The sequence below is a fragment of the Diprion similis genome, chromosome 1 (assembly GCF_021155765.1).
Source record: "Diprion similis isolate iyDipSimi1 chromosome 1, iyDipSimi1.1, whole genome shotgun sequence".
In the NCBI taxonomy this organism is placed as follows: domain Eukaryota; kingdom Metazoa; phylum Arthropoda; class Insecta; order Hymenoptera; family Diprionidae; genus Diprion; species Diprion similis.
The window spans coordinates 16275451-16293890 of record NC_060105.1 but is presented as its reverse complement, the minus strand read 5'-3'; the positions used below and the strand labels follow the sequence as shown (position 1 = coordinate 16293890).

Below are 18440 nucleotides of genomic sequence, written 5' to 3'. Positions count from 1 at the left end.
CCATCTACTCCATCAACGCCGACCGCGGCGATTCCGTATGAGATTCGGTGGCCGGCGTCGTGTAAACCGTTTCACGCAACACGGGAATAGTTCGCTCAATCGTGACGTTCGCGTCATTTTCAATATCACTGCTTTCGCGAGCATTAGGTGTAGATTTCTCCAGGCCCTCTCTGCGTTGAAACACTCTCCTAACAAGCGATTGACTCGATTTTTGTATGCGATATTCGGAGTTTGGAGTCTGTTTGTAAGTAAACAATACAATAATAAGAAAATTAAAGATGAACATGCAGCGACAGACAGAGAATGCCCGTCATACCGTAAAAAGCTGGACGAAGAAAGAAGAAAAAGGTCGGTAGAAGTAGACATAGAATAGCAACGAATAAACGAAGAGAATGATACTATCATGTGCTCGAATATAAGGAGATTAATTGCCCATAAAGAGGAACTAGGAACAGGGAAAATAACAAACGGAAAAGATGAGTTCATCTTGGTACTAAATGCAGCAGGATATATACATAACAAAGACAACATCGAAAACTTGATAATAAGAAATAGACCGATAATAGCATGCGTGACCGAAACACATGTAAAAGAGGAAATAGAGGATTTTGAAATAGAAATACAAAACTACAATACCGTACGATGCGATAGTTATAGTAGTAGAACAGGGGGATTGTTAACATACATAAAAAAAGATATTAAATATAAGGTAATTACGATAAAAACTGTGGAAAAAAACGCATGGATCTGTACAATAAAGCTAATGGGGAAATACGAAGGAATAATAATCTGTAACGTTTATCATTCACCGAGTAAGAGTGATGGATTATTTATCGACGAAATTATAAAAGAATGTGATAAAATAGTGGACATAGGGCATATTATAGTGACGGGAGATTTTAACATTGACGTGAGTAAAGAAAACCAATACTCAAAGAGGTTAATAGATAAACTAAAGTGTATGGGAATAAAGCAATATGTGAGAGACTACACAAGAATACAAGGGGAAGCCAAAACAATAATAGACCTGGTATTTTCAAATTTCAAAGTAGAGACAGAAGTGCACAAAACACCAAAAATTTCGGATCACCACATAATAAGAATTAACGTAAGGAAAACTAACAAAACGGATAATAATATAATAGAATTTTATACAAGAGACTTCACAAATGTTGATAATGAAAATTTTAAAGAGACGATAGCGAGAGAAATTGACAGAAAATGTAACGAGATGGATAGTGTAGATGAATTCGCAAATAATCTAGTACAATGTATAGTAGAAAATATAGATAAGATAGCACCTATTGTAAAAAAACGAAAAAAGGCGCAATGGAATGATAAACCGTGGATAGGGGAAGAAGTCCGTGAGGCTAGTAGAAGGAGAGACGAGGCATATAAGAGGGCGACAAGAATGGAAAATACAAAAGTGGGAGAAGAATGGTTAGAGTATAGAAGGTTGAGAAACGAAGCAGTGGCAACGCTCAGAAGAAGTAAAAGAAAATATTACGAAGAAAAAATTGACTCAGTCAAAACTGACCCCAAAAAAATGTGGAAAACAATAAAATCAGTAATAGGGAGTAAAAAGAAAAACGAAATACCAAAAGAAATTAGTTTTAATGGGGAGAAGGAAAAAGATGAAGAGAAGATAGCAAACAAATTTAATGAATTCTTCCTAAAGAGTATAGAGGATATCGTAGGCGGAAATGAACACGTAAACATAACTGAAGTAAGATTGGAAAGACGTGGACAGGAGGAGCCAAAACATAGCGAATTCAGAGAAGTTACACGAGAGGAAGTACGTAAGATAATACAAAATATGAAAGATAAGAAGGGAACGGAAGAAGGTATAACGACGAAAATAATAAAAATGGCATGGAATAGCATAGAAGAAGTTACGGTGAAACTAATCAATAAATCCCTCAGGGACGGCGTTTTTCCGAATAACTGGAAAACGTCAACAATCATACCAATTCCGAAAATAACCAAAACAATAAAAGCAGAAGAATACAGACCGATAAATATGCTACCACTGTACGAAAGCATATTAGAAAAAGCAGCGAAAAATCAGCTGATTGAGTACATTGAAAGATCTGATATATTAACAGATGAACAATCGGGTTTCCGGAGAAATTATTCATGTGAAACGGCACTACAAAATACGATAATAATATGGAGAAAAAGCTTAGATAGAAGTAAATTGATTGGAGTGATTTTCTTGGATCTAAAAAGGGCATTCGAAACTATAAACAGACGGTTATTATTACAGAAGCTAGCAAATTATGGGATAATGGGAACAACATGGAAATGGATTAAATCGTACCTAGAAAACCGGACACAACAGGTGAAATATGGAAACAAAATGTCAGAAAAAAGGAAAACTAAGTTCGGAGTGCCACAAGGTTCCGTTCTTGGGCCACTACTGTTTATATTATATATAAATGACCTCGCGAGACAACTTGAATTCTGTCAATGCAAAATGTTTGCGGATGACACAGTTATATTCATAAGTGGTACAAATACTGAGGAAATTGAACAGAAACTGAATCATGATTTAGAAAGGGTGGTAAAATGGATGAATAGTAACTCGCTAAAATTAAATACAACAAAGACCAAAAGCATGATAATTCACGATCCAAGAAAACTAGGTATAGAAAATAAGTGTAATTTTAAGATAGCAGGTATACAAATAGAAGAGGTTAGAGAAATAAAATATTTAGGGGTTATAATTGATAATAAGCTGAGTTTTAATGCGCAAGCAATGTTTATTGTTAAGAAGACATCTAAGAAAGTAAATTTTTTATACAGACTAAATAGGCACTTATCGTGTAATACGCTAATGACAATTTATAAAGCTATAATATCCCCACATTTCGAGTACTGTAACACGTTATTATTAAATACTAGTGCGGAATGGATTGAAAACATGCAAAAAGTACAAAACAGAGCGATGCGTGCAATTCTAAGATGTGATCGATATACGCGAGTGAGAGACATGCTAAATGCAGTTAACTTTTTAACAATAAGACAAAGACTCATGTATAATGTATGCCTATTTGTATACAAAATTATGAGAGGAACAATGCCGAGATATTTAAGAGAACAAATAAGGATGGTGGGGGAAACACATAACTACAATACGAGACAAAAGAAAAACATAAACATTGAGTACCGAAAGACGACTGCCGGACAGAAATGCGTAACATATACTGGTTTTGAGATGTATAATAAACTACCAGCGGATGTAAAAGAAGCAACAAATATAAACGAATATAAGAGAAAACTATTGGAATACATAAAAAGAAGGCAGTAAGCGAAGTGGAAAAAAAAAAAATAAATAAAAAATAAAAAATAAAAAAAAATATATATATAAAGCATGTAAACTATGTAACTAGAGAGTAGTGTAAACTATGTAATGTGGAGAGTGGTGTAAAACAAAATGGAATTAGAACATAAGTAGCCATGAGCTAAATAAATCACGATCTATCATGTAATAGTCCCAAGCCATACTATTATGCAATTCATCATCATCATTTTCAGCATACACTTCAGGCTTTATAGCATCCGCTTTGAACTCAGATGCCTTTGCTATAGCAGTCAGCGGCTCAACAATCGGTTTAAAAGTTCTCTCCATCGCTTCGCTGTCGGCTGTGCGATCGGTTTTCAATGCTTGATATTTCTTCCTCACCGCATCGCTTGCTTCCACTATCTTGCGCTTCAAATCGGTCTGAGATTTCGACGTCTTAAGCATATTTAAAGATGTTGTAGGTGCACATTCAGACGTAACACTGTAACCTCAGGTGGGTTACATCACGTTTTTATGATAAATTCATCGAACCCTCTGCGATATCCGCCGGAGTTCATAGGACTATCTTTATCAATCGTAAGAAATCCATACTTCGAACGCCAGCAGATCGAGCATAATTTTTCAAATTCAGCATACTTCATATCTGTATTCACATGATCATCGAATACATGCCGTAAGTTCTTAGCGTCTTGTTTGAAAAGAATCATGAAGTTTGCGTTGTCGCGAGTCAGATGTTTGGGGATTCTTGTGTATGTTTGACACAGATAGAAACAATCAACTAATTTATGTCGACCCATGCAGAAATATTCCCTAACCACGTCCTGCTTATCACAGGCAATATCGTCAAAAATAAAAATCGTGTTCGGCTTGGATTGCTCCACCGGAATTACGTCACAATTATTGGAATAGGTAATATAGGACACACCCGGTACACGATTCAACACCTCGCGTAAATATTCATATTTTGGCTGTGCCAAAGACTTGAAATATATCTTGTAACGTATACGCTCTTCTCTGAAGCTTTGCTTGCGAGAATAGCTCGTTATGTGGGTGTCTTTGCCTTCAGACTAAGACTTTAGTGTTTTAATAAATGAAGGAGCCTTCCACGATAAATCAAATACGGCATAAGAAGATAAAAGCTTGACTCGATACGTCTAAATTCCTGGTGACCCAGACTCTGAATTAACGGAGCTGGCTTGGCGATAACAAAGGTTTTCCCTTTGTACAAAATTTCGGAGACACTGTTCTAGCATGATGCTCCTTTCTAATTGATTTTAAACAAATACAACATAACCTACAGACCAGTGCTCGAGGAGCCGTGGCGGTCTGTCAGATAGTTGGTTTATCGCTTCGGGTCAATCGTATTGCTACGGGAATACCCACCTCGCAATTTACCTTATCTTTTACACAAATTTATTTTATTGAATAAATGCCAAGTTAGGATACGTTATATATCTTTCATATTTAATGATAACAACAAAAACTTTATGTTCTACAAACAAAAGAAAATACAATGTTTCAATTGTTAGCCTTAATGCTAATTTGCGTATTATTATCGCTTTAAAATTTTTATAAGTGAGCTGCACCAGCGCTATGCTAGGTGCACTCCTTGACTTGATTTCTTTCTTTTATTTTTAAAGGTTTGAGCTACATCAGCGCTTTGCCAGATGCACTCCTTGACTTTACTTCTTTCTACCTTTTGAGTGACAACAGCGCTTTGCTAGATGCCCTTGACTTTACTTCTTTCTACCACTGGAAAGGATTCCTTAAGTTACCACCTAAAGAAAAATTTTATTTAAAATTGAACATCCAAGAAATTTCGGATAACGATTACGCACACGCGTGTGAAGTTTGGCAAGCTTTCAATCTTAACACGTTGGGAGAATATTCAAACTTATATTTGCAAACTGATGTTTTTCTGTTAGCTGAAGTTTTTGAAAACTTTCGACGAAATTGTTATGCAACGTACAACCTGGACCCGTTTCATTATTTTACAGCGCCCGGTCTTTCGTTTTACGCAATGTTGAAATGTACCGGTGTCGAACTCGAGCTTGTCACTGATATAGATATGCTCATGTTTATAGAAAAAGGTATTCGAGGTGGTGTGTTCCAATGCTCTAATCGATATGCTAAGGCTAACAATAGATACATGGGAGATGCTTTCATTCCAGCTCTCGAAGATAGTCTTATCTCATGTACTTTGATGTTAACAACTTGTACGGTGCGGTTATGAGCTTTGCTCTGCTATGCAGTTCTTTCGAATGGATATTAGATTTCAGACAATTGGATGTTCTTGCCGTTTTAGACGAAGCAGAGTTTGGCTACATATTAGAGGTAGATTTGGAATATCCTGAGGAACTGCATGAAATGCATAAAGATTTACCAGTGTGTCCCGAACACCACATACCTCCCATCTCAGAAAGTAAGCAGCCGAAATTGACGACCATGCTACTTTCCAAGCAAAACTACATTGTTCATTACCGCGTCTTGAAACAATGCTAAGAATTAGGTTTAAAACTAGCTAAAATTCATAGAGTTCTCAAGTTCAGACAAACACCGTGGCTCAAAAAATACATAGATTTAAATACGGATTTACGCAAAAAATCTAACAATGAATTCGAAAAAAACTTCTATAAACTGACGAACAACGCAGTTTTCGGTAAGCCAATGGAAAATGTTAGGAATTATAGAGATGTTAGGAATTATAGAGATGTTAGGCTGATCACGAAATGGGAAGAAAGATACGGTGCTAGTGGTACTACAGCCAAACCAAACTTCCACAGTTGTACAATCTTTGATGAAGATATGATAATAGTTGAATTGCGTAGAACGACAGTCAAACTCAACAAACCATTATATGCAGGCTTCTCCATTTTAGATCTTGCGAATACCTTTATCTCCGATTTTCACTACAAGTGATCAAGAGCAAATCAAATCCTCAGGAAAGCACGCCAAACTAGCCTCTAGTAAATACGCCCGGCTCGCGACGAGATGGGATGCGAGCGCCCCTATGATCAGTTACAAGCACATGTTTGAACTGGAGCGCTCCGTTTGATTTCTCTCTCGTCTCTCGACTGTTGAAGTTAACAGTACCAGATTAAGCTCTTGCAACTTACCAAGTACAGTTAACCTAATAATAAAGGAGTGCAGTGTAACCTCATCATAACCACGGTAATTGGCTTTACACCAGCTCAGTGTTCCACAAACCAAAATTAACAATCAACACGTGTATTAAAAAACCAAATTGTTCAAAGAAAATTGCTTCCTAATATTCAGTTCGTCCAACTTCCTGAGATCACCCGACACCTTTACTCAGCTGTAAACAAATTTGGTCCTTCGAGCCGGATCTCAGGGTATGAGAAGTAATAAGTTTATAACATTTCACGTGCATTGAAATAATAACCGATATTTGGTGAACACTAGTGCTAATAACCTATGCATAAAAACTGTCAATAAACTGTCGGGTGTACCTGCCGCGTTGTCTTATCGCCACAAGACTCGCAATCAAAGCAGCGACTTCTATGTGTCGTGTCAGTAAGCCGCCTACGCCATTGAATTCGTGTACATTCTGTACAAATCCGTACTTTGAACTCAACCACCTTCTACTTACGGACTTCCATAAATAAAAACGTTCGTCGTTGATCTGCTACGTGTGAGATCGAAGGTGATCAGAGTGTTCATATGACACTACAGTCATATACCAACCAGAAGGACACTTTAAAGTTCGGTTTGTGTGGATTCTTGTACATAGACTTGTTCCACCCTTCGTAACTCACTAATACCAATAAGCTCAGACTTGATGTGTATATCTACACATCTACCCAGCGAGCTTAGTTGAACTAGTGCGTCTGTCTACGCGCGCGAAAGTCAATATAGACCATAAACTCGTGCTTGAACGATGGAAAGAAAAAAAAAGCGAAAATTGGAATTTAGGCAGACATTTTTCCAAAAAAATGAAAATTTCGGTCAAATTTGCTTGACATTTTTTTTTTTAAATAGTTGTAATTGAAAAAAAAAAAATCCTTCGTCCAAGCACGAGTTTATGGTCTTAACTAAAACACATATTTTTGTTTTTTCATTTTAGATGATCCTGTCAGGAGTTATGCTGACAACGCGGACGCACCTTTTTTTCGAAGGATCACCGGAAATGACGTCACAATCGCGGAGTTTTAATTTTTTTTTTTTAAATTCTCGGAAATTTTTCTTTGAATGTGTATCTATAAGACAGAAAAAAGTTTGAATTAAATAAATAATTTTTGATATAGAAAAAAAATTATTGAAAATAGGCCTTTTTTTACCCGACGAAACCCATGTAACCCCTTAAAACATACCACCGTAATTATGGATATACTCTACATCGAACAGTCGAGTGTCATGGGATCAGTCTCACCATCTTTGGACTACCTAAAGAAAGTGGGAAAGAATAACTACACCGTCTCCATCCTGCGCAATCGGTCCAAGATTCTTGACGACAACTGGAACGAGTGTAAACGACTGAACTGCCGCATCGAAACAGCCGCTACCCCCGACCAACGCAAGACACATGAGTATTTCCTCACTGGGTTATTTTTACAAATTGAGGCTATTTACGAAGCCACGTCTGACTACATGGCCTCCTGGATTAATAAATTAACTCAACCTTTAGCCTTGCCAGGTGGTAATGCGTCACATTCTGATACAAGCGTCAGTGAGCATCACCATACCTCCTTTCAATTACCGCGAATACCTTTAATACAATTTTCGGGGGATTATACCACTTGGTCGTAATTTAAAGATGTATTCGCGTCACTCGTAGTTAATAATGAGAGTCTAACAAATGTTCAAAGATTACATTACCTTAAAACAGACCGTCTTGGGCATGAATGAAAGTCCAATAAAATATTGGATTCAAGCTAAAGGTACTGCCTTGAGTAGCTTGGCTAATCAATATCTACCAGTTGTTGCTACATCTGTGCCATCAGAAAGACTCTTCTCCGAAGCTGGTAATATTATGTGTGAGGCTAGAAATCGCTTGACAGGGGAACACTTACAACATTTGTTATTTTTGAAGTCCTTATCTGCCGACAAGTGGCACATTGATTAAGTTATAGAGCAAGAGCCCATGATCGCCAGACCTACATCATAGTATAAAGGCTGAAAGTTTTCCTGCGCAATTACACTGCAGGAGGTATTACCAATGTTTGGCTACTATGAGCCTTGAGTGGGCGCTTTAACAGGTAACAGGTAGTAAAGTTGAGTAAAGCTCTGGCAGAATGTCAGAACTTTCGTAAGTGTCTGGCTGGATGATGTGAGTTCTAATAGTATCCCATATAACATATCAAAATATCACGCTTTATTCTATGATGTAAGTTTGGTGTTCGTGGACTCTTGGACTATTATATTACATGAGTAATATATAAATTACCATTGTGATGAGTAAACATAAGGAAACTACTATTATTTAGTTATAATCTTGAGTCAATACCACTGTGATAATTAAATATGACAAACCTAAATATAACGAAAATAGATAGAAGGAAACTATAAACTTTAGTCTTATAATATAGAGTCGCTATCACTGTGATAATTAAATATATCAAACCATATAACGTAAATAGGTTTAAGGGAACAAGAAAACTTTTATCTACCATCAAAGTACCAAATATCAATATCTATTTTATGAAAGTACATGCATAGTACATATATTACAAAAGTATATTTTTTCAAAAGATGAATACGTTAATAAGAAAACAAATACGTTATTTTGTAAAATAGAAATTATCCCACGTTGATATACGTTGATTAACAAATTTGGTCAATAAATACTAAATTTGTCACACACTTCGCGCACTTCTACCGAAATATACTTTTAATCTCCAATATAGCTACCCGTTTCTATAAAAATCATATTTAAATACAATAAGTAAAAAAAAGATCGATCTTGTGAAGATCGATTTTTTGTGTCCTGTTATGGACTGGGTTGGTTGATGACCAAACCACTCCCAAAAATATAACGCTTGGCTCGGACTAGTTCTCCCGGATGGTGAATTATTTGAATTTGATGTCGTTTTCCCTCTTGGTTGAACCGACTTTGATAATAAAATGGTCACTTACCTTTTGCTGGTGACCGTTGATTCGGGCTATGTGGGCGGCTCTGCGTGTTCGGCCGGTGGTGAAATTGGTTAAAGTTACTGATCGCTTAATTTATATTAGGCGTTAAAGGTAATTAATTGTTCAACTCGCGATGTAAGTTTAACACACGATATTTGTTTATTCAATTAAGGTTTAAAGAAAATTCTTATAATGGTTTTAATTATAAAAGATGAAAGGTTTTAAATATAAAGTCACGGAATTCCCTTTTAGCGCTTTAGTTTGTTAAGTTAAATATAATAAAAGACCTTTTGAATTTCTAACAGATTCTCTGGTCTGATTGATCTGCCTAAAACTGAGAGAACAAATTCTGTTAAAGACTGTCTGACAATTATGTAATGACTGCTTGACGAAACGGTAAGAACTGCTGAACTATGTCACAACTATCTGACGACTATCCCACAACTGTCTGACGACTATCCCACAACTGTCTGACGACTATCCCACAACTGTCTGACGACTATCCCACAACTGTCTGACGACTATCCCACAACTGTCTGTTCAGAAAACTGAGAATTGAGAATTAAGAAAAAACTACTTCCTGATTGGTTCCCAGCATCTTTGAGAGAGCTGTCCAATAAGGAAGTATTGATAAGATTTTGAATTTCCCATTCGCTATTAACTACCCCCGCCCTTTGGGTACGGTGTAACATGCAAAACTATCTCAACTAATCCCGCCTCTTCCATGAATGCGGGTGGGAATTGCCGTGCTTGTTTTGGTACATGATAAAAAATATTCTACTGTATGTTCGGGATGACCCTGTCCAAACAGACACTTCAAAGATGGATATATGGATTTTAATCCGTTGCACGTGCGTGCCAGATTCTGCATACCTGGAAATATCGAGAAGCGATTTCCGGTCATCTGGTTACTCTTAGAGAGTTTGTATATTCTAGTCTGTTTAGGTAAGGATTATCCCGTAACATTATTTAATGAGTAAGATTATTATAAGCTGGGGGTGGTTATTTCCCAGAGCCGTAAAAAGTGATAAAGAAAGCCGTATGCATACAATGCATACGGAGACTCAAAAACATGAGATATAAATGAATTTAATCGAAACTGAAATAAAACTAATGAGTAGGGGCAGAGGGCATCGAGGATGTGACAGTCCGATTTTTTGAATAGATCGATTTTTCCAGAATCAATTCGAATCGATTCTAAGAATCGATCTTTTCTTTGAGATCGCCCATCCCTAGTCAGCTCATTGACAGTCAAACCTGACAGTGGTTCAAGTGGTTCAAGTGCGAAGCGGAGTATTGTGCGTCAGTAAACGGAACAGAAGCGGTAAGTAATTGAATTTCACTATTGTTACCTTCAACATTTCTGAATCTGTTTATTTATCGTGTTTGTTAGACACTTATCCAAGTCGCTGTAGTGAAAAGTTAAAACCATTTTTAAATAATCTTGAAACTCCTAGAGGGATTTGTGTATACATATCAGGAATGAATTCTGGAAAAAAAATTTCGTCTCCGTTACGATATCCGTCGTATCTGAACTTTTAGAATGTTCAACTTTTACATCCAATCTATTGAAATTATCAAATCAGTTTTCTGAGTGTTTTACCTCTGCATAGAATCTGTGAGAATTGCGAATCAGATCAACAACATCTGAATTTCTTTCAGACTTTCCCCATCACCATCACCATCATCACCACCGTCACCGCCACTACCACCACCACCACCACCACCGCCACCGCCACCGCCATCACCACCACCGCCACCACCCTAAACGCAACAGACACTGTAAGTAATTGAATTCTACTATTGTTACCTTCAAAATTTCTAAACACGTTTTTTTTTATCGTGTTTGTTAGACACTTACTCAAGTCACTGTAGTAGAAAGAAAAAAAACATTCGACTTTTCTGAAATATTTTCGGTGAAAAAAAATATTTTTAAATACTTGTGAAACATGAATGCTTTTTGCATTCTGTTTTCGATTTCACTTTCTCTTGCTTTAGCGTACTCATATGTCACCAAATGAAACTAACTCTGAATTTCTTTTTCAGACTATGGTGCCAGACGCACAGAGGCAGTCAAATGCTGCCCATATGCCAGATCCTGATCTGCCGAATCTGCGGAGGCTGCGGATTCAGGATGTGATCCAAAACCGATTGTCCCCGCAGAGATAGACGAATTGGTGGATCTGGTGGCGAGGTTGGACATTGTCGTTCAAGGAGTACAGTAATGTTCATCAATGCATGCACTGTCGCTAACTTTATTTTTTCAACTTTTGTTTCTTTTCTACTCGTGTTTTATGTGCCTTATGGGACACACTTATACACATGACATACGACGAAGCTTTGGATGTATATTTAGATGACGTTGTTCTGTAAAATTATTATATTCAGTATTATATGATATATTGAGTAAGTACAATAATTATATTAAGTTTTAATTAAGTTTTGGTATAATCCGTTTTCTATTTTTTGATGAATAAATAAGAAAAATTACATATATATGTTGTAACGTTCGCCCTGTAGGCGCTGCTACCTGCAGTGCCGACAGTGCGCCGTTGAGTAGTCTTTGTCCTTGTTTTAGGTAAGTTTTACGATTATTACATTGAATATTAAAGGACATCCACTTTGTCAGTCAGTTCAAGGGTATATGGGTTAGTGCGTTGTATGTCCTGTCTCAGCTCGGGTTTTATCCGTCGCTATGTTTCTGAGCGCGGATTTGCCTCGTTGCTCCTGACTACGTTAGTTTGTTAATACCTATGCTGTGGCGCGGGTTTTATCCGTTGCCTGTTGAGCGCAGATTTTACTCGTTGCTCCTGCCTCTACGTTAGTTTGTTAGTTTTGTGCCGTCGAATGAATTCAAGTTGCAAAGTGGTTCAATTTTTATGCCGAAAACTATATCAACTGATTAAATATTTACAGAACTTAAATTATACTTACAGGCGAGTGCCGACTCGATGCCCTAATCTAATCTCTACTATATGATGTAGCTTTCTTAAGTTTAAAGGGATTTTTATCCCCCCAGTTTTCTGATACAGAGATAATCAAATTAATAACTTGAAAATAAAAATAAAAAAGGAAAGAAAAATGATTCAAAATTTGATACAGTGAGATCGATGAGTCACTACCACGTATCTTCTCGAATAAAGAGAAAAAAGGAAAACCAAATTGATCGCAGAAGCTAGCTTTGTATAACAACGCTGTGGATCGATTTAAATTACTTTGAGAAATTATACTCGAAAACAATTCTAGATACCCGCCGGGTTTTGATACCACGGGTCTGTTTCGCTTAGTATTAATATGCTTGAGTCAGTCGGGTCGGTTGCCTAAGGTCTGCTGTCGTGTCACTGTCTCGCTGGTCATTTATTTGGTCTTACGCGCTGTTATTGTTTCGGGCCCCGGTCGCCGTGTTGTCCCTCTGTCGGTTGGTGGTCAGTAACTAAGCTAGTGTCCATCTCGCTTGCTTCGGTACTCTCTCATCCAGGGTGGTCAGATCGCGGCTCCTGTTGGAGGTTCTCAGTTGATGGTTCGGATGTAAGGTGACCACTCACCGGTCACGTTATAATGTATTGTTACAAAGGGTAAAATCACCCGTTTTATCCCCCTTTCTAATGATCTAGTAGTCGACATGTGACGCAGAAAAACTTAGTCTTCCTATGTCATCAAATAAATAGGGTTGCTGCGTCAACCGCTATTATTGTAAAAACAGTCCTGTTTTAGACTTTAAACCAGAAACACATATTGCCATTAAAGCATTTTTCCTCCGAATATTTTACATAACGCCTTTCATTAACTCCGTTAACTAAGCTCACGTACCCACATTTTATTTGAAACGCGAGTCCGTTTCACTGGTGTCAGAATCGGGATTTTAAGCTTTTCTTTTGTGAATCAATTCAGTGCGTGATTATGAGTACCAGCAGAGTAACTCGTTATCGTCGCCGGGAAAGCTGCGGAGACAATCCTCCTTTGAGTGATTCCCCGCAAGCCCCTGAAGCGACTTCAGCGCCGTGTGAGAGCTCGGTCACCCAAACTGATCTGATGAAGATCATTCATCATCAGCAAGAGGCTGCCGCTCTTCACCAACAGGCTGCTGCTCAACAACTACAAACCGCTGCTCAACAACATCAGCAGCTTCTCCAAATCCTCCAGAACAGCAAGAACAGAAAGCGCAGTCAGACACGCAGTTCTACGAGCTGTTGCGAGCCACCGTTTCAGCCCTTCAGGAGGCGAGACAGACGAACGGCCCTAGAGCTCCGACCACCTCTGCCCGACCTACTCCTGTTTCTTCCCCACGTTCTCTTCACCCAGAACCTACCCCAGAACCAAGGTTTGTCCATTTTTCTCATAAAGATGCGGAAGTATCTCCAATAGCTAGACCAAGAATTCGAGAGGAAATCACTTTTCCTGTGCCTTCCCTTTGTCCTGTAGCCCCACAAATAAACTTGGACGACTCTTTTCTGAGCGGTCCTGGACATCATTACGAGACCATTCCAAACCCTGTCAGAGAAATGTCACTTCTGTCTTCATGTCATTTCTCGACTTCTAGGCCTTCTGCTTCAATTAAACCACCCACCTTTGAAGGTCAAATTTCTTGGACCGATTTTGAAAACCAATTTTTAGCAGCAACAAATCATAATCTTTGGGACTCGACTGCAAAAGCAAATAATTTAGCTGTTAGTGTACGAGGTCCCGTAGTTTCAGTGTTGTCAACTCTTTCTCCCTCTGAGAGATTAAACTACGACAAATTGAGCTCAGCTCTCAGGTAAAGATTTGGTAGTGGGCATTTAAAGAAGCTCTATTTAACCCAACTACAAAATAGACGACAAAGACGAGACAAAGACTTGGCTACACTCGGCCAAGATATCGACTTGACTAAACGCACTTCAGGCGTTTCTACCCTTAGAGAAGCTATAATTAAAGCTCTTGAAATAGAAGCTTTAAGAAAACAAGATCTAGGTGTAGCCTAAGTCAGACAAGTTGAAGTCATCGACAACACCTTGACCGAACAGACACAAAAAAGCTCAGGAAAGACTAGACAAGGTAGTCAGAAGAATAATCAAATTTTTAGAAATTATGATAAAAATAGTCGTGGCTCTTCTCAGCAACAAGGCGGAAAATCTGAATACGCTAAAGATAGTGTAGATAATAGGTCCGCTCTCAATTGCTTATTTTGTAGAAGAAAAGGCCACGATGCCAATCATTGTTTCGCGTTAAAACGCAAAGCACAGGATCCGCTGCGAAATTCGGATTCGGATACTCAGAATTGGCGAAATAAAAGTATAGCTAGGGAAGATAATCCTCAGGCAGGTACCTCGTCAAATACCACAAAAAACTAGATGCAGATGAATGTGGGGGGCGAAAATCATCGCAGGTTGTTAGAGTAGAAAGCCCTTTTGCAACTCAATTTTTATTAAGGAGTTTACGACAGTCTGGTCTTCACGCACGCGGAACTGTCAATGGCGTTGACTGCCTCTGGGTAATTGATACCGGAGCAGAGGTAACCGTTGTTCGGTCGGATCTTTTGAAATCCAATGACCAGACTGTTCCCTCTTTATCTTTGCGAACAGCCGCTGGAGAGACGACCCCGATTTTAGGAGAAGTTATCGTGCAGATTAACCTCTTCGGATGTATCGACTCTCCACACAAGGTTTTTTTTCGCAGATATCGAGGATGAAGGTATTTTGGATTTAGATTTCCTCACAGCTCACGATTGCATGATTTCCACCAAGAGTAATTCTCTGACGTCTAACAGCCGCGAAATCCCTCTCTGCTCGAAGAAAAGAAAAGTGTTCTGGACTCCTCCAAGAGTACGAGAAGTGGAGCTCTCCGAAGACCATCATCAAGATCTGCTCCCTTCGCATCTCGAAAATCTTTTTGAAAGATCGTCGGCCACGCTGGATTTGCACCAGAAAGAATTCTTTAAATCTGTTTTATTCAAGTACGCAGATTCTTTTGCAGACAACAGAGGTGACAAGGGGAGATGTACGTCGGTAAAACATAAGATCGACGTCGGAGGCAATCCTCCGATTAAACAAGCTCCCCGGAGGCTCGCCCTCACCGGCAGGGAGGAAGTAAAGAAACTCGTTGAAAATATGCTGACCAACGACGTAATCGAGCCTTCTTCCAGCCCCTGGGCTTCTCCGATCGTCCTGGTCAACAAAAATGACGGCTCCAAGCGATTTTGCATAGACTACAGGAAGCTGAACGACACAACCAAAAAGGACTCCTATCCTCTTCACAGAATCGACGAAACGCTCGATCTGATTGCTAGCGCAACCTGGTTCAGTACCATTGATCTTCAGAGCGGTTACTGGCAGGTTGAGATGGATCCCCTGGACAAGGAAAAGACAGCCTTTGTTACAGGACTAGGAGGGTTATGGCAATTTAAGGTAATGCCTTTTGGCTTAAGTAACGCCCCGGCTACCTTTGAACGGATGATGGAGACTGTTCTCCAAGGACTCACAGGGAAAATTTGCCTCGTTTATTTGGACGACATAATCATCTTCGGGAAGGACTTTGAAGAAGTGGACCACCTCGAACAAGTCTTCTCCTCACAGGGAAAATTTGCCTCGTTTATTTGGACAACATAATCATCTTCGGGAAGGACTTTCAAGAAGAAGTGGACCACCTCGAACAAGTCTTCTCCAAGTTAAAACAGGCAGGCCTGAAGATGAGTCCAAAGAAATGCCATCTGTTCCAGAAGGAAGTCAGCTTCCTCGGCCACATAGTCTCCGCTGAAGGAGTGAAGATCGATCCCTCCAAGATCGAGAAGGTCTCTGCTTGGCCGACACCAACGAACAAGGAGCAAGTTCAGAGCTTTTGAGGCCTCTGTACCTATTACAGAAGATTCGTAAAAGGTTTCGCCACGATAGCCAAGCCCCTGCATCGTCTCACAGGAATCAAGACTCCATTCGACTGGACTCCGGAATGCGAAGAAGCCTTCAAGAAATTGAAAGAAAATCTTACTTCTTCCCCGATTTTAGCCTATCCAGAGGTCGAACTTCCTTTTATTTTAGATACAGACGCCTCTTTGTCGGGGATAGGTGGAGTCTTGTCACAGATTCAGGAAGGTCAAGAGAAAGTGATTAGCTATTACAGCAGAGTCCTTGGTAAAACCGAGAGAAACTATTGTGTTACTCGTAGAGAACTCTTAGCTGTTGTTAAAACCGTAGTCCACTTTCATCATTACTTGAACGGGAGGAAATTCTTGATTAGAACAGACCATGCTTTTTTGAGGTGGTTACTTTCGGTTAAATCCCCCGAAGGTCAGGTAGCTAGGCGGATTGAGAAGCTCGGACAGTACGGTTTCGAAATTCGTCATCGAGCAGGTTTACAACATGGAAACAACAGATTGTAGGCAATGTACTCGCCTTGAAAAATACAGAGATCCTCCTCCTACACTACGGAAGATTTCTCTTGGAGAAAACCTCGAGGATTGGAAAAGATCTCAATATGAAGATTCTACTCTGTCTCAAATTAAATCTTGGAAAGAAGCAGAAACTCGCCCAGACTGGCAAGAAATATCCTCAGCTGGGTCTGGCGTCAAAATTTACTGGGCTCAATAGGACTCTATTCTTTTAGTAGACGGAATATTATACCGCAAATGGGAATCCGCGGACTTGAAAGAGATCAAGTGGCAGCTTTTGGTTCCCAGAAATCGAGTTTCAGAGATTCTTGCTCTTTACCATGATTCTCCTGCAGGTGGTCACTTTGCCTCGAATAAAACTTTAGGCGAGATACGCGATCTTTATTTTTGGCCACGTTGTCGTGTCGACGTAGAAGACGGGTGTCGAAGATGTCAAGTGTGTACAGCGATGAAAGGACCTCGAGATAAAGGACAAAGCTTTCTCCAAGTTTACAACGTGGGAGCTCCTTTCGAGAGGGTAGCAATGGATATCCTCGGTCCTCTTTCTATAACCTACAGTGGGAATGAATACACTTTAGTCATCGCTGATTATTTCACCAAGTGGCCCGAAGTAGTTCCACTCGCCAGTCAGAAAGCCTTCACCGTAGCTCAGGCGTTCGTTAAAGAGTTTATCTGTAGACACGGAGTACCTCTAGAAGTACATATTGACCAAGGCCGAAATTTTGAATGAAGCTTCATGAAGGAGGTTACTCAGATTTTAGGGGTCAGAAAAACTCGTACGACTTCCCTCCATCCTCAATCTGACGGCATGATAGAGCGTTTGAATCGGACTTTACTCTAGTATTTGTCGTCTTTCGTGGAACAGAATCAGAGAGATTGGGACACCTGGATCCCCTTTTTCCTCTTATCTTATAGATCTGCAATCCACGAGACAACGAAACAGACGCCAGCTTCTATGCTCACAGGGAGAAATCTTCGACTTCCGTCAGATTGAGAAAAAGGCCCTGTTCCCGTGCAAACTCAACCTCAGACAGATTATGCCTCTGATTTGCAACAACGCCTAGAAGAAATTTATAATTTTGCAAGAGAAAAAATTTCTATGGCTTCGGATAAATTCGGGAAAAAAGCTCGCTACGACATACGAGCTAGAGATTTAAAATTCAATCCCGGAGATTCTGTCTGGCTTTTCCAACCAAGAAGACAGAAAGGACGATGTCCATAATTACAACGAAATTGGGACGGCCCTTACCAGGTGGTCAACCGGTTAAACGATGTTGTTTACAGAATCCGAAGAGGCCCTCATAGCAAGGCAAAGGTTGTACACCTCGACCGCCTTGCTCCGTTCGAAGATGGACATCGATCTGGATCAAACTCACCGAGGGCTGGAATATCTGATGAGGTTAAACATTAAAGAGAAGTTCTTCTGTCGGCCGAGACGAATTTAACCTCTCTACCAGTCAACTTTTGAAAAGATCGATTTTAAACGACAATTGTTTTATTGAAGCTCGTTGCAAATTAGGAAAATTTTCGAGACTTTGAGTCTGATTTATTGAACGAACTCTGCTCTTCTCGTTCAAGTGTTTAAACGCAGAGTAGATCTTGTTGTTTATTTGTGAGTTTCCTCAAAAATCTCTTATACTCGGATCTGTTCCCATACATGAGAAGATGAAATTGGGATTACTCTAG

General features: G+C 39.3%; 1 protein-coding gene across 1 annotated transcript; it reads left to right on the top strand.

Annotated features, from left to right (window-relative positions):
* Positions 1 to 403: 403 nt before the first annotated feature.
* On the top strand, positions 404 to 3310 carry LOC124409579. Its single transcript, XM_046887294.1, has 2 exons — positions 404 to 1525; positions 1679 to 3310. Exons 1-2 carry the CDS (start codon positions 404 to 406, stop codon positions 3308 to 3310), a joined length of 2754 nt encoding a protein of 917 aa, XP_046743250.1.
* Positions 3311 to 18440: the final 15130 nt, after the last annotated feature.